The sequence below is a fragment of the Eubalaena glacialis genome, chromosome 1 (genome assembly GCF_028564815.1).
Source record: "Eubalaena glacialis isolate mEubGla1 chromosome 1, mEubGla1.1.hap2.+ XY, whole genome shotgun sequence".
In the NCBI taxonomy this organism is placed as follows: Eukaryota; Metazoa; Chordata; class Mammalia; order Artiodactyla; family Balaenidae; genus Eubalaena; species Eubalaena glacialis.
In genome coordinates, this window is record NC_083716.1 from 113,179,632 (window position 1) to 113,192,914 (window position 13,283).

The 13,283-nt window shown below is 45.9% G+C and overlaps 2 protein-coding genes across 4 annotated transcripts in view; one reads left to right on the forward strand and one right to left on the reverse strand.

The window, feature by feature from the left end:
• Window positions 1-5,217, forward strand: part of WDR33 (WD repeat domain 33) — a 99,381-nt gene extending 94,164 nt beyond the window's left edge. For 2 of the 3 annotated variants that reach the window (XM_061183012.1, XM_061183013.1), the window contains 4 exons: window positions 2,079-2,242; window positions 2,351-2,443; window positions 3,413-3,628; window positions 4,396-5,217. In XM_061183012.1, coding sequence (XP_061038995.1) covers window positions 2,079-2,242; window positions 2,351-2,443; window positions 3,413-3,628; window positions 4,396-4,625 — 703 coding nt within the window. In that variant the 3' untranslated portion in view covers window positions 4,626-5,217. Of the gene's footprint in view, window positions 1-2,078; window positions 2,243-2,350; window positions 2,444-3,412; window positions 3,629-4,395 lie in introns of those variants that run through there. The other variant, XM_061183014.1, reaches the window with a different exon arrangement.
• Window positions 5,218-6,242: 1,025 nt separating this feature from the next.
• On the reverse strand, window positions 6,243-8,969 carry SFT2D3 (SFT2 domain containing 3). Its single transcript, XM_061199079.1, has one exon. It carries the CDS (start codon window positions 8,956-8,958, stop codon window positions 8,302-8,304), a length of 657 nt encoding a protein of 218 aa, XP_061055062.1. The 5' UTR covers window positions 8,959-8,969; the 3' UTR covers window positions 6,243-8,301.
• Window positions 8,970-13,283: the final 4,314 nt, after the last annotated feature.

Consider the following 13,283-nt stretch of genomic DNA (forward strand, 5'->3'; position numbering starts at 1 on the left):
AAATCACTTCTTTTAAGCACCCAGTGTCATAATTGATCCAGGCAGGGATCATCAGTGGATGCTAAAAGCCACTGAGTAAAAAGATTGTGGAGAATCAGGATATTCCCATACTGCCAAAGTATCACCCTACAGATTACTTAATTGCAAAGGAGAAAATGTACCTTTGCAACAATGAAGTTTTGTTGCCATACCACTTTTGCATCATAAACAGTGAGACAGACTGGCATCCCTGTGAAGGTGTAAGACGTTTTGCCAGAAGTGTCTTACCTGAATCTAATCATGAGGAAGCAATCACATGAATTCAAATTGTGGAACGTTCTGTAAAACGATCCATTTCGAAGGATGGGTCCTTCAAAAATGTTGGGGCCTATCTCAGTAAAAATTAAAAAATAAATAAATAAATAAGTAAAGTCGAGGTCATGAAAGATAATACACAGGAGGGGGACTGTTCTAGCTTAAGGTAGACCAAAGAGACGTGACCACTAAATAATAGTGTGTGATGATGCCTGAAATCTATAAAGACAACTGTAAAAGGACGTTTTGAGGACAATTGGAGAAATTCAAGTTGGACTGTATATTAAATAATATTACATGTTATTTAGAGTGATAGTAGTGTTATTATGTAGGAGAAAGTCCTTGTTCTTAGAAGAAATTTACTGAAGGATTTAGGGGTGAAGCATCATGTCACAACTGGTTTTGAAATGGTTTAGAAAATGAATTTATAAATAGATGGATAGAGAAAAGACAAAGGCTCATGTGGCAGAATCTTAAGAACTGATTAATTAATCGCAGTGAAGGATGTATGGGCATTTGTTGCTCTATACTTCCATCTTTACTGTAAGTTTGAGATTTTTCGAAATAAAATGTTGGAGTAAAATATAACTGAGTGGAAACTCAGGAAAAAGCAGAAGGCCTGGCCTGAGAGGAAGCCACGAGCAGGCAGTTCATGCAGATGGCCCAGGCCCTTTTCCCCTTCTGATCCTTTCTCCAGTTTCCATGGCCTCTCTTGGGTGTTCACGCACCTCTCCTGCTGGCAGGCCCCTGTTCCTGCTTCCCCACAGGCTTCTGCTACGGCTCTGGCACCCCCTCGTTAATGGTCCTGCTTCCGTAACGCTCCTGGCTGACTTACTTTCCCAGTTCCAGAATTTCTGAGAGGTGGTGAAATTGTCCACCAGCCCAGGCACCAGGTTGCCAGCTTGCCAGCGGGTGGGCTACCCATAAGCCAGAGGCCCTACCAGTACACCAGTCAGCTGTGGTCTGGGGCCATTGGTGAAGTTCATGGCCACCAGGCCTGCCCCTGAGTAGAGGTGGGCCAGGGCAGATGGCAGAGCAGATGCCCCAAAACAAGTCGGGTACAGTTAGCAGGCATGAATCATCTGTGCCCCCCTTTTCTCTGATTATATAAGTAATATTCATTATAAAAACGTAAATGGTAATATGAAGAGTATTTGGGAGGCAATGGTAAAGAGCCTGGGCTGGGTGTCAAGACTGGCTGAGTTCAAATCCCAACACTTATTGTGTGTCCTTAAGTAAATGACTTAACCTCTCTGAGCCCCAATGTACACATGGGTAGACTAGTAGTGTCAGTTTCTTTTCTTTTCTTTTTTTTTCCTTTCCATTTTTTGGTGTGCTGCATGGCATGCGGGATCTTAGTTCCCTGACCAGGGATCGAACCCATGCCCCCTGCCATGGAAGCACGGAGTCTTAACCACTGGACTGCCAGGGAAGTAATAGTGTCAGTTTCATAAGGTGGTTGTGAGGATAAAATGAAATGAAATAGTACATGTAAAGCACTTGGCATGATATAAGCACCTAAAAAATGCTCACTGCTATTATTCCTAAAAGCCTAAAACAAAGTTAAAATAACCCTACATTCTGGTACTTTTCCCTCTTGCCTGTTTTTACGTGCCATATTGGGATTGTAAAATGGGTACTTTAAAAAATACATACTTTTATTTTGTTTTTCTCCCATTTAACATTGTATCATATTTTCTCACATCATTATGCTTCTTTGAAACATGAACTGAGGACTACAAGGTGTTCCATTAGGTGGATATTCTGTTGTTTTTCCCTAACAGCTTCAGACGAGGAGCCCCCCCGAGACATGAGGGCCGTGCTCCCCCCAGAGGAAGGGATGGTTTTCCTGGTCCCGAAGACTTTGGACCAGAGGAGAATTTTGATGCTTCTGATGAAACAGCCCGAGGAAGAGATCTCAGAGGTCGAGGTCGGGGTACCCCACGAGGTGAGCTGAGAACCCCGGGTCTGGGAAGGACAGGGGTGGAGAGGTGGGTTGTTGTGGACACCCCTGAAATAGTCTGTGAGTGCGGCGTTGCTGTGTTCTATTGTGTAGGAGGAAGGAAGGGTTTACTTCCCACTCCTGATGAGTTCCCTCGCTTTGAAGGAGGTCGGAAACCAGACTCCTGGGATGGAAATAGAGAGCCAGGTAAGGCAGTAGAGCTGCTTGTGGCTTCGGGTCCCACAGTTCACAGAGTGTGGTCTGAGGACTCTCCCAGGGCTCCACTGGGTTCTCTCTCTTTTTTTTTTTTTTTTTAAATTAATTTACTTATTTATGGCTGTGTTGGGTCTTCGTTTCTGTGCGAGGGCTTTCTCTAGTTGTGGCAAGCGGGGGCCACTCTTCATCGCGGTGCGCGGGCCTCTCACTGTCGCGGCCTCTCTTGTTGCGGAGCACAGGCTCTAGACGCACAGGCTCAGTAATTGTGGCTCACGGGCCCAGTTGCTCCGCGGCATGTGGGATCTTCCCAGACCAGGGCTCGAACCCGTGTTCCCTGCATTGGCAGGCAGATTCTCAACCACCGCGCCACCAGGGAAACCCCTGGGTTCTCTCTTTAGCGACTCACCTGTCCGTGGCAGGCTGGATTGTCTTCAACCCACATCTTCAACCCACAGTGTAGACTGCATGCAGGAGCAGATGGGAGAACCCAGCTTTCTCCTACTGAGCCAGATATTAAAGAGTTTTGTCTAAATACCACTCTTTCCACTAAATTGTTTTGTTTTTGGAAAATATAGTTAAATGAACTAAAGTTTTCTCAGTCTTCATTTCTGACATGGCAAATGTAGTTAGAACTCTCATAAATGAATTCTCTTTGGGATCCTCAATAATTTTTAAGACTGTAAAGACACTCTGAAACTAAAAAGTCTGAGAACCACTTTTCTGGCCCTTCCCTGCCTCCTCTTGTTTCAGGAGGTACGTTGATTTCTAATCTTGACCCTTTTTGTGTACTCATGATGTGACTAGGTATTCAGGAAATGTTTCTTGCATGAGTGAATACTGGTTTTCGGGTTGCCACTTATTCTTAACAGTATAATTCCTGTCCGCTTTTAGTCACACTGTGCTTTAATATAATGAGATGGTCAGATTCTTAGCCTTCTGGATCTGTGTTTTCTATATTAGGGCCAGGTCATGAACATTTCCGTGATGCTCCCCGCCCTGATCATCCCCCTCACGACGGTCATTCCCCAGCTAGCAGAGAACGGTCCTCTTCTCTCCAAGGCATGGACATGGCATCCCTACCACCCCGAAAGCGCCCCTGGCATGATGGGCCAGGAACCTCTGAGCATAGAGAAATGGAAGCCCCAGGGGGTCCTTCTGAGGATCGAGGAGGCAAAGGTAAGTGAGGCCGGTGATTTCAGCTCAGGAGCTACGGATGCCACAGCCCTGCCAAGAAGGCTGCAGGGGTCACGGGAAGCCTCATCTCCAGGCCAGCCCCATCCCAGCGTGTGCCTGTTCTGTCTGTCCCCGACTGGGGTACTGGGGGTCCTTTCTCCACTCTACCCTCCAGGGCTTAGACTGTGCAAAGGCACATGCTCCCAGCTGCGGTCCAGCCAGTGGGAGCTCTCAGTGGGTGACTGCAAGCTGAGCCTCTATGCAGTTCTCCTCCCCTTGCTTCCAGGAATCTCTGGTTTGTTCACATTTTCCACTCCAGCGCTCTTTCAGATTGCCCCGGTACTTTCTCTGCTGATCTGTGAGACTCTTGCTCTAATTGGCAAATGTGCTCTCTGGTAGTGGCTGCTCTGATCCCTTGAAGGGTGTCCTCAGTGGCAGGAAGAATTGTCCTCTTTCAGGTTCTGTGGTTTTTTTTTTTTTAGTCTGAACCCAGGAGGAATTCGGGTTATGCCCAGAGTCACAAAGACTTTGGGGAGTATGGTCTGGAAAGGGTTTTCTTTTCAGGGGGGCAGGAGTGAGATGGTGGTCCAGAAAAGCAGAGGCACAGCTTTCAGTGCTCTGAGGGCTGTGCTCATGTCCTCAGAACTCTGTTTTTTAAAAAAAAGAAGTGTTCCACTGTCTGTCATCATAGAGTAAAAGTTTGTACCAGGAGTTGTTAACAGTCTCTGATGGAAAAAAAAGTCACATGTAAAACCATTGTTTCGTTTCAGGCCGAGGGGGCCCCGGACCTTCTCAGAGAGTGCCAAAGTCCGGACGTTCCAGCTCCTTGGATGGAGATCACCATGATGGATACCACAGAGATGAACCTTTTGGGGGCCCTCCAGGCAGTGGTACCCCTTCTAGAGGGGGCCGGAGTGGCAGTAACTGGGGTAGAGGGAGTAACATGAACTCTGGCCCGCCAAGGCGAGGAGCTTCAAGGGGGGGTGGAAGGGGTCGGTAGAAGTTGGGGCTCAATACCCCTCGGCCTCTCTGGACAGTATTTAAGAACTTCTGTGGACTTTCCAAGAGAAACAAAAGGAAACCTGCACCGTGTAGCCCTGAACTCTTTCTGGGGCAGCTGAATCCCAGGAGCCCCTGATGTCTTCAAGGTGAAGAGACTGCTGCCAGAGTAGCTGGCTACCCAGAGTAGCTGGCCTTGTCTTGTCCTGTCTGCCCAAATTGCCCTAAATCCCACGTGGGCTTGTGAAGATAAGAGCTGGAATTTTTTGTTTTTTTTTTAAAGTGTCACAAGACATGGAACCTCCACAAATTTAAGTTCATGTCCAATTGGAAATTTGTTTCTATATGTACAGTTTGTCAGAGAAAAAGTTGTTTTTGTATGAATACAGAATGTGATTTATGCAAGAATTAACAGAAAACAACTAGTCGTCAAGTGCTTGCCTTAAGGAAACCCTTAGCTTCCATTGCATCCGGTCTGCTGAGGGGTGTACAATTATTGCTTATATTTGTGAGCATACTTGATGGGAATCTCTAAGTCATCTAAAGTCATCTGTGAACTTTTTGTTTTTAAACAAATTCTTATCTAGCCATTCTGTCACACTTATTTTTGTAGTAGAGTGAAAAATACTTCAAAACTATAACAAGGTTTGAAGTAGATTCAAAGCCTTATTATTAGTTAGATCTACTGTGGCAGATGGAAAATTATACACCGGAGAAAAAAATCTGGATGTCCAAGTAGGGGTCTTCCTTGGCTGCATCTCCTAGTAATCACACCTTAGACTTGAATTGCCTTTTTCTGATGAGAGTAACTTGACATAAACCAGAAATCAACTACACATACCTTCTGAATACTGTAAATCATTTCACAAATTGTTCTAAGTTGAAAAGGAATGGATCAAAATATCTCTTAAAACAGTTTTGCAAAACTTAAATAATTTCTTCCTCTTCCACACTAGCTATGTGGAAACAGCAATCTTTAAGGCAGAGAGGATTGTTCCAACTTAAAGCCAGGAAGTTCTCATCCACAACAAATTCCTTTAGTTTTAAATAAATGGAACATTTGGCCCAGTTTGAACTGAAAGCCAAAAGTTCAGTTTGAGATAACCCCAGCATACTTTGTATACTGACTGCTTACTTTGTTTTTATAAAAAGAAAGCTTTTATTATTCAAAGGACTGTTCTGTGGTCACCCTAACGTCTCATTACTTTGCCAGCTTCAGTTTGGCATAGGAGAAAAGTTTCCTTGACAGATTTAGTGGTGCTGGAAAGTGTCAGTAGTTGCTTAGGAAAGGGATACTGACATAGTTGGAGAGTATATAAAAAATTCCTGATTCTCCATTAATTTAAAAAATGGTAAGTGCTAAGTTATCTCTGCAGATAAAATGTTGACCACACACACACTGCTTTTTTAGGGTGTTAGAACCTAGAGACTACAAGAGATTTTCTCTTTACTTTGCGATTTAAAACATCCTATTGATCAGCACTTTGCTCTAAACACATGTTTAGGAGACTCAGGATTGCTTTAGGTTTGAGGATATTCTTTATTTGCCCTCCACTGGCATAGCTTAAAAAGAAGTTGTAATCAAATTCTAAGAAGCTAAAAAGGGATCCAGAGAGCAAACCCATACAGAGATTTAGGCTCCTTTTTTCTGAGATTTATGTGGTAAGAACTTTATCATAACATTCCAAGGCTTTAACTTGAAAAACACAGTACCTCAGTAAGCAGATAACCAGATCACATTTTGAGGATGAATTCATTTAGAGAAAACTGAAAACTCAATGCATTACTTAGTAAGTGATGCATTTTAAAGTATCACTGTCAAAATACATACAAGATGTTGTGCTTTGAATTTTATAAAGGCTTAGATTTCCAAACAGTGAATTCTTGAAAAAATGTTGGGAAAACAATTTTTAAAAATACAGTAGCATGAACATAAAAGTCAACACTGTGAAATCTTCAGCCATGAAAACTGTAGAGAAATTTGGAACTAGAATGCAGATTTAACAGGGGGGTAGAAAGAGCAGCCAATGGTACAAGTTTTCCAGTCAAAAAAATAAATCACTCCCCGAAAACAGTGGATTTGCTTTTACAAACACCCCCTTGGTTGTTCCTCTAGAGGTAGGTAACCCTATTTACTGAGAGGGGAACAAGGCAGCATTCTTAGAGAATATGGGGGGTTGGGGTAAGTCTACAGTGTGGATGTTGGTCACTTTAGTGTCCACTTCTTGGAGCAGGGCTTAGGACACTGATAAAAATCTAAAATTTGAGGTTGGACGAAGGGGCAAGGCTCTACTGCTGCCTGACAGCCAGTTTCGGCAACACTGGAATCCAGCCCCAGGAGACAGTTATTTTCAAATCGTGCAATCCAACATACAGAAAAGTGGTTCACAACCTTAGCTGGAAAAGGAATCATCTGGAGAGCTCAGAAAAAATGCTGATGCCTGGCTCCCACCCCCACCCCCGCAGAGACAGACTGAGTTGATCTGAGGTTTGAGTCCTCAAGTAATTCTCATGTGAACGGAGAACCACTGGCATAGGATTTAAACATTTTAAATAGTTTACTTCCTAGTTAATATACAGCTAGTGACAAAACATGTAGTTTTCTGGACTCATCAGAATATTGAGCCCATACTTTCTGGCAATAAATTAAGGTAAATGATAAGGTCCCAAACAAAAGTTAAGTGCTAAACCTAAAATGAAGGAAATTTGGCAATTACGGTATGAAAAGCACCTTACATTGCATGAAGATCAGACTGTAAAGTGTAAATTATAGTTAAAAAGCAGATCATAAAATTAGGAATGAAAAATTCGGCCTTGTAGAAATCCATGGTTTCCATCAAATAGGGAAACCGCACGTAGAATCATCTGTCTCCCAGGAGCCCCCTAGCTCAGTTGTGCCCACGGACCTCTCACAGCATTTACATGCACCTTACTGGGTACTTCTTACTGGATGCTTCTTGGTCCATCGCTTTCCTCATCTAATACAGAACCAATTTTCCTTTAATTTTATAAGGCACCATGTTTACAACTCCACTAAAAGTAGAGAAAACTGAGATAAACCGTCTTAACTAAAGTACTTTTAAAAATTCCGGTGGCTAAAGTCAGTATTTATTTTGATAACTCTTATGGATCCACTCACATTGAAGAATACGGAAAAATAATTTCCAAGAACCGAAGAGAACAAGTTTACTGTAGCTAAGCTACTACAGTCTACCACTGGATTTTTTAAAGTGACAAAACGTGGAACAGAAGTCTGAGAAAAGTAATAAGGGCAGTTAATTAAAACGGAAGAGCTAGTGTTCTTTTTCTTTTTCAGCTGAGTGTAATCTAAGACCACGGTTAACGCAAAAGCAGTTTATCATAAATGCTTCACAGTATGTCACCAACTCAAGGACAAAATTTAGTTCTCATAGCACTTGCTGCCGAGTATAGCACAAAACGCTGAACTTGAGGAGCTTCCGAAACAGCTCATGTCTCAGTTTTCCAACAGCTGCTCAGTTTACAGATTTCGCTGGCACAGTAAAGGAGCAGCCTTTGCCCCGCGCGCTCTGGGAACGGCGGGCGCAGTCCTTGGCATGGCGAGCGAAGGGCCCCTGGGCCGGCTGCGTGTGGTTTCCCGACGGCGCGTCCCGGGGGCGGCCTCTGCGTCCTTTCCGACGGCGCGGGCCCCGGGCCTCTCACACGGGGAGCGCCTTGGCGAGGGTGGCGCCCGGGCCCAGGCGCCCGAGCGTCATGCGCAGCGCGGTGCCCGCGCCGCGGGGAAGCAGGCCCAACAGCACGGCGAGCAGCGCGGCCACCTGCGCGCAGGCGCCCAGCGCCGTGAGCAACGTGCTGCGCAGACCCAGCGCCGCGTACAGCGTAGCGCCCAGCGCGGCCACGTAGAGCAGCGCGGGCCGCGACGGCGCCTCCTCGCCGCGCAGCAGGCGTCCGCACGCCGCACCGCCTCGCAGGAGCGTGCCGCCCGCTAGCGCCAGCGCTGAGCCCAGCGACCACAGCAGCGCGAACTTGCGGGCGCGCAGCAGCAACACGGGCGCGTAGAGTGCGGCCAGGCCGAAGCAGAGCGCGGCCAGCAGCAGGCACACGCCGCTCGCCGCCAGCCGCTGAAAGCGCGTCACGCTCGGCATGCACGTCGGTCCCGCCGCCGTCGCCGGCTCCACGGAGCTCCGCGCCCATGTCCAGCGCAGGCCCGCGCGGCCGAGCCACGCCCCCGCCGGCCCGGCCCCGGCCGTGGGCTCCTCCGCCTCTCCCGCGGCGAGCAGCGGCTCCGCGGCCGCCTGCCCGCCCGCTTTCCCCTGCGCCAGATACTCCTGCAGTTGGCGGTGGAGGTCCGCCATCTTGGGCGGGGCTCCGGGGAGGGGAGGGCTGCCGCCCACTTCCGGTTTTGCTCGGTCGCCGTTGGAAGCGGCTCGGCCCTCGGTCGGCTGTTGGTCGGCTTTGGCGGAAGGGGCGGGGCCTGCGGCTCCGCGCCTTCAGCTGCCTCCGCTGGCCCCGAGGCTGGGGGCTCTGCTGGTTTCTGTGCGTTTACCCTGCTGGCCCCGGACCTTGTCCTGTGTCCGGTGTAGGCTCTGTGAGGGCCTGGATAAATCATGGCAGCATTAAAAGTTAGTTGGGGGGCGTGAGTCGGTGTGGTTATAAAAGAACTTGAAGGAAACTTAACGTGTCTTGACCTTATGGATGTCAGTATCTTGTGATACTGTGTTATAGCTTTTCAAGATGTTGCTATTGGGGGAAAATGGGGAAAGGGTACACGGGGTCTACATATTTCTTAAAACCATGCTAATCTATGTCAATAAATTTAATGTTTTTAGAAGCTCAGACTGCAGGTCTTAGGTGGTTTCTTTGGGAAAGCTACAGAGGTGAAGAAGAGTTAACCCCCCACTCCCACCAATTGGCTTCTTTTCTCTTCCCCGTTTCAGCAGAGGCCTGGCAATATTCTTGAGTCTTTCAAGCCCCTTATCATGTATCCTTGGCTCACCTTTCCATGCTCCTCGCACTTCTGGGTGTTCTGAGGTGGCTCCCACAGCCCTGCTCTTTTTCAGAGCCTCCTTGAAGGTCCTCAGCCTGTGGTCACGTAGGTCACAACTTTCCAGGTCTCTGCCAGGGCTTCAGCCCCCTCTGGTTTCTACCTAATTCCCATTCCCGGACGTTGGATCAAGCTGCACCTCCTGCTATTTACTCCTATCCCGCTTAGGTGCACTTTTTTTGAGTTCTTATCTATCCTAGTTGTGAAAGTTTATTGGTTTAAGGCAGTGCCAGCAACTTGAGGACAGGTTCTCTTCCATCTCCCTTTTCCTGGGGCCTGGAAGGCTGCTGCAGAGGCACACAAACAGATGTTGACCAGATTGACACAGCTGTCAATTTGTGTACAGTAAAGCTGCCTGAAAGGCTTTGTAGATACTTCTTTTTTTTTTTTTATATTTTATTTATTTGGTTGTGCCGAGTCTTAGTTGTAGCAGTCGGGCTCCTTAGTTGTGGCTTGCAGGCTCCCTTGCTGGCCCCTTAGTTGTGGTGTGCGTGTGGGATCTAGCTCCCCGACCAGGGGTTGAACCTGGGCCCCCTGCTTTGGGAGCGCAGAGTCTTAACCACTGTACCACCAGGGAAGTCCCCTGTAGATACTTCTTTTGTAGATGTAGAAGCCATTGGTTGAAAAATCTATTTTGCTAGACTTTATAAATGCCTGTTGTGAACGTGAATATGATGGCGTGGAAGTCCTTTTGTACTGTAAAGTGCAATACAGTTAAGTAATACAGCAGTCTACTCTTGTACAAGTCTTTGGCTTACTTGCCTCAGAAGTACTGGGAGTGGAAGGCAGGGCTGACCTCTCTAGGCTGTTTCCAGTATCCCTGGCTTTGGAGGCACTGCAGGAGGTGAACCCAGGGTATTTCCCCCGTGTCTGCCGCTTTTGGCTGTACTGGCTTCCCCTGGGCAACTCCTGCTGATGGGCTGGTAACACCCCTTTGTTCTCTCCTCTATGAAAAGGTTGGTATTAATGGCTTTCTGCTGTTGTCGTCTCTGACTTTTCAGTCTTCTGTTACCTGTGTAACCTGTTTCCCGCATTAAATTCCCCTTAATACTTTCTGTTTTCCTGGTTGGATCTTGGCAGTTACTGTTGGTCCTGAACCAAACTTGGTTCCATTTGCCCAATGTGAGCAAAGCCAATCCACTGACACTGGGTTGTGGTGGAGGAAAGCGCAGCGTTTATTGCAGGGCGCCCAGCACCATGCTCAGAGGACCCGCACTTCCCAGTGGCTTTCAGGGAAGAGCTTTTAAAGACAGGGGGAGGGAGAGGGTCACAGGGTGCATGATCAGCTTGTGCACAGTTCTCTGACTGGTTGATGGTGAGGTTAAGAGGATGATATTTCAGGAATCTCAGTCATCAACCTTCTGGTTCCAGCCGGTCTGGGGTCTACGTGCTGGTGGTGAGCATGCAGTTAACTTCCTCCACCTAGTGGAGGTTTTAGTGTCTGCAAAACAGCTCAAGGGTATGGTTCAGGATATTACCTACAGCCCTTGAGAAGGAACTAAAGGTCCTCAACTTTGTTTTATGGCTAAACTGTTATTATTTTGTCTGGCTTGACTGCTTTCTTTTGTTTCTTCATTTTCTCACTTTGCTCTTTGGAACTCGGGGAACACCTAGGAGGCTAAAGCTTTTCTACAAACAAGAAGTGGAGACGTGGGGAGGTCTCTCCCTGGAAGGGTCCTGCTTGGTTTCAGTATGCTTTTTCAAAATACATTCCAATTTGTTATCTCACGTGTGTCACCCTAAGTAAAGGGGTAAACCGAGGCAAGCTTAAGTTACCAGAAATTGAACTTATTCGGGAATAGCAGAGGAATTGCATTTTGGGAAAAGCAAACTGTAGCAGCTACACGGGAGTCCGTTGAGTTTTGGGCTGGGCTGTATTTATGGGCAAGGAGTGCCTAGAGCAGGGAGTCTAGCCAGAGTCCAAGCAGTAAGTTTGGCTTGAGGATGGGGAGAGATTTTTTTTTTAATTGGAGTATAATTGCTTTACAATGTTGTGTTAGTTTCTGCTGTGCAGTGAAGTGAATCAGCTGTATGTATACATATCTCCCCTCCCTCTTGGACCTCCCTCCCACCCCCCATCCCACCCATCTAGGTCATCACAGAGCACTGAGCTGAGCTCCCTGTGCTATACAGCAGGTTCCCACTAGCTATCTGTTTTACACATGGTAGTGTATTTATGTCAAATCTAATCTCCCAATTCATCCCACCCTCCCCTTCCCCCCTCCCATGTCCACACGTCTGTTCTCTACATCTGCCTTTCTATTCCTGCCCTGCAAATAGGTTCATCTGTACCATTTTTCTAGATTCCACATATATGTGTTAATATACGATATTTGTTTTTCTCTTTCTGACTGACTTCACTTTGTATGACAGACTAGGTTCATCCACATCTCTACAAATGACCCAATTTCATTTCTCTTTATGGCTGAGTAATATTCCATTATATATATGTACCACATCTTCTTTATCCATTCATCTGTCGATGGACATTTAGATTGTTTCCACGTCCTGGCTATTGTAAATAGTGCTGCAGTGAACATTGGGGTACATGTGTCTTTTTAAATTATGGTTTTCTCAGGGTATATGCCCAGTAGTGGGATTGCTGGATCATATGGTAGTTCTATTTTTAGTTTTTTAAGGAACCTCCATACTGTTCTCCATAGTGGCTGTACCAATTTACATTCCCACCACCAGTGCAAGAGGGTTCCCTTTTCTCCGCACCCCCTCCAGCATTTATTGTTTGTAGATTTTCTGATGATGCCCATTCTAACTGGTGTGAGGTGATACCTCATTGTAGTTTTGATTTGCATTTCTTTAATAGTGCTGTTGAGCATCTTTTCATGTGCCTCTTGGCCATCTGTATGTCTTCTTTGCTGAAATGTCTATTTAGGTCTTCAGCCCATTTTTTGATTGGTTTGTTTGTTTTTTGATACTGAGCTGCATGAGCTCTTTGTATATTTTGGAGATTAATTCTTTGTCCTTTTCTTCATTTGCAAATATTTTCTCCCATTCTGTGGGTTGTCTTTTCATCTTGTTTTTGGTTTCCTTTGCTGTGCAAAAGCTTTTAAGTTTCATTAGGTCCCATTTGCTTATTTTTGTTTTTATTTTCATTACTCTAGGAGTTGGGTCATAAAAGATCTTGCTGTGATTTATGTCAGAGAGTGTTTTTCCTATGTTTTCCTCTAAGAGTTTTATAGTGTCCAGTCTTACATTTAGGTTTTTAATCCACTTTGAGTTTATTTTTGTGTATGGTGTTAGGGAGTGTTCTAATTTCATTCTTTTACATGTAGCTGTCCAGTTTTCCCAACGCCATTTATTGAAGAGGCTGTCTTGTCTCCATTGTATATTCTTGTCTCCTTTGTCATAGATTAGGTGACCATAGGTGTGTGGTTTTGTCTCTGGGCTTTCTGTCTTGTACCATTGATTTATATTTCTGTTTTTGTGCCTGTACCATACTGTCTTCATTACTGTAGCTTCGTAATATAGTCTGAAGTTGGGGAGCCTGATTCCTCCAGCTCCATTTTTCTTTCTCAAGATTGCTTTGGCTATTCGGGGTCTTTTGTGTTTCCATACAAATTGTATAATTTTTTGTTCTAGTTCTGTGAAAAATGCCACTGGTAATTTGATGGGGAGAGA

What these genes read in the sequence shown, in the direction of transcription:
- SFT2D3 (XM_061199079.1), bottom strand. Translation starts at nt 8,958, where the DNA reads ATGGCGGACCTCCACCGCCAACTGCAGGAGTATCTGGCGCAGGGGAAA.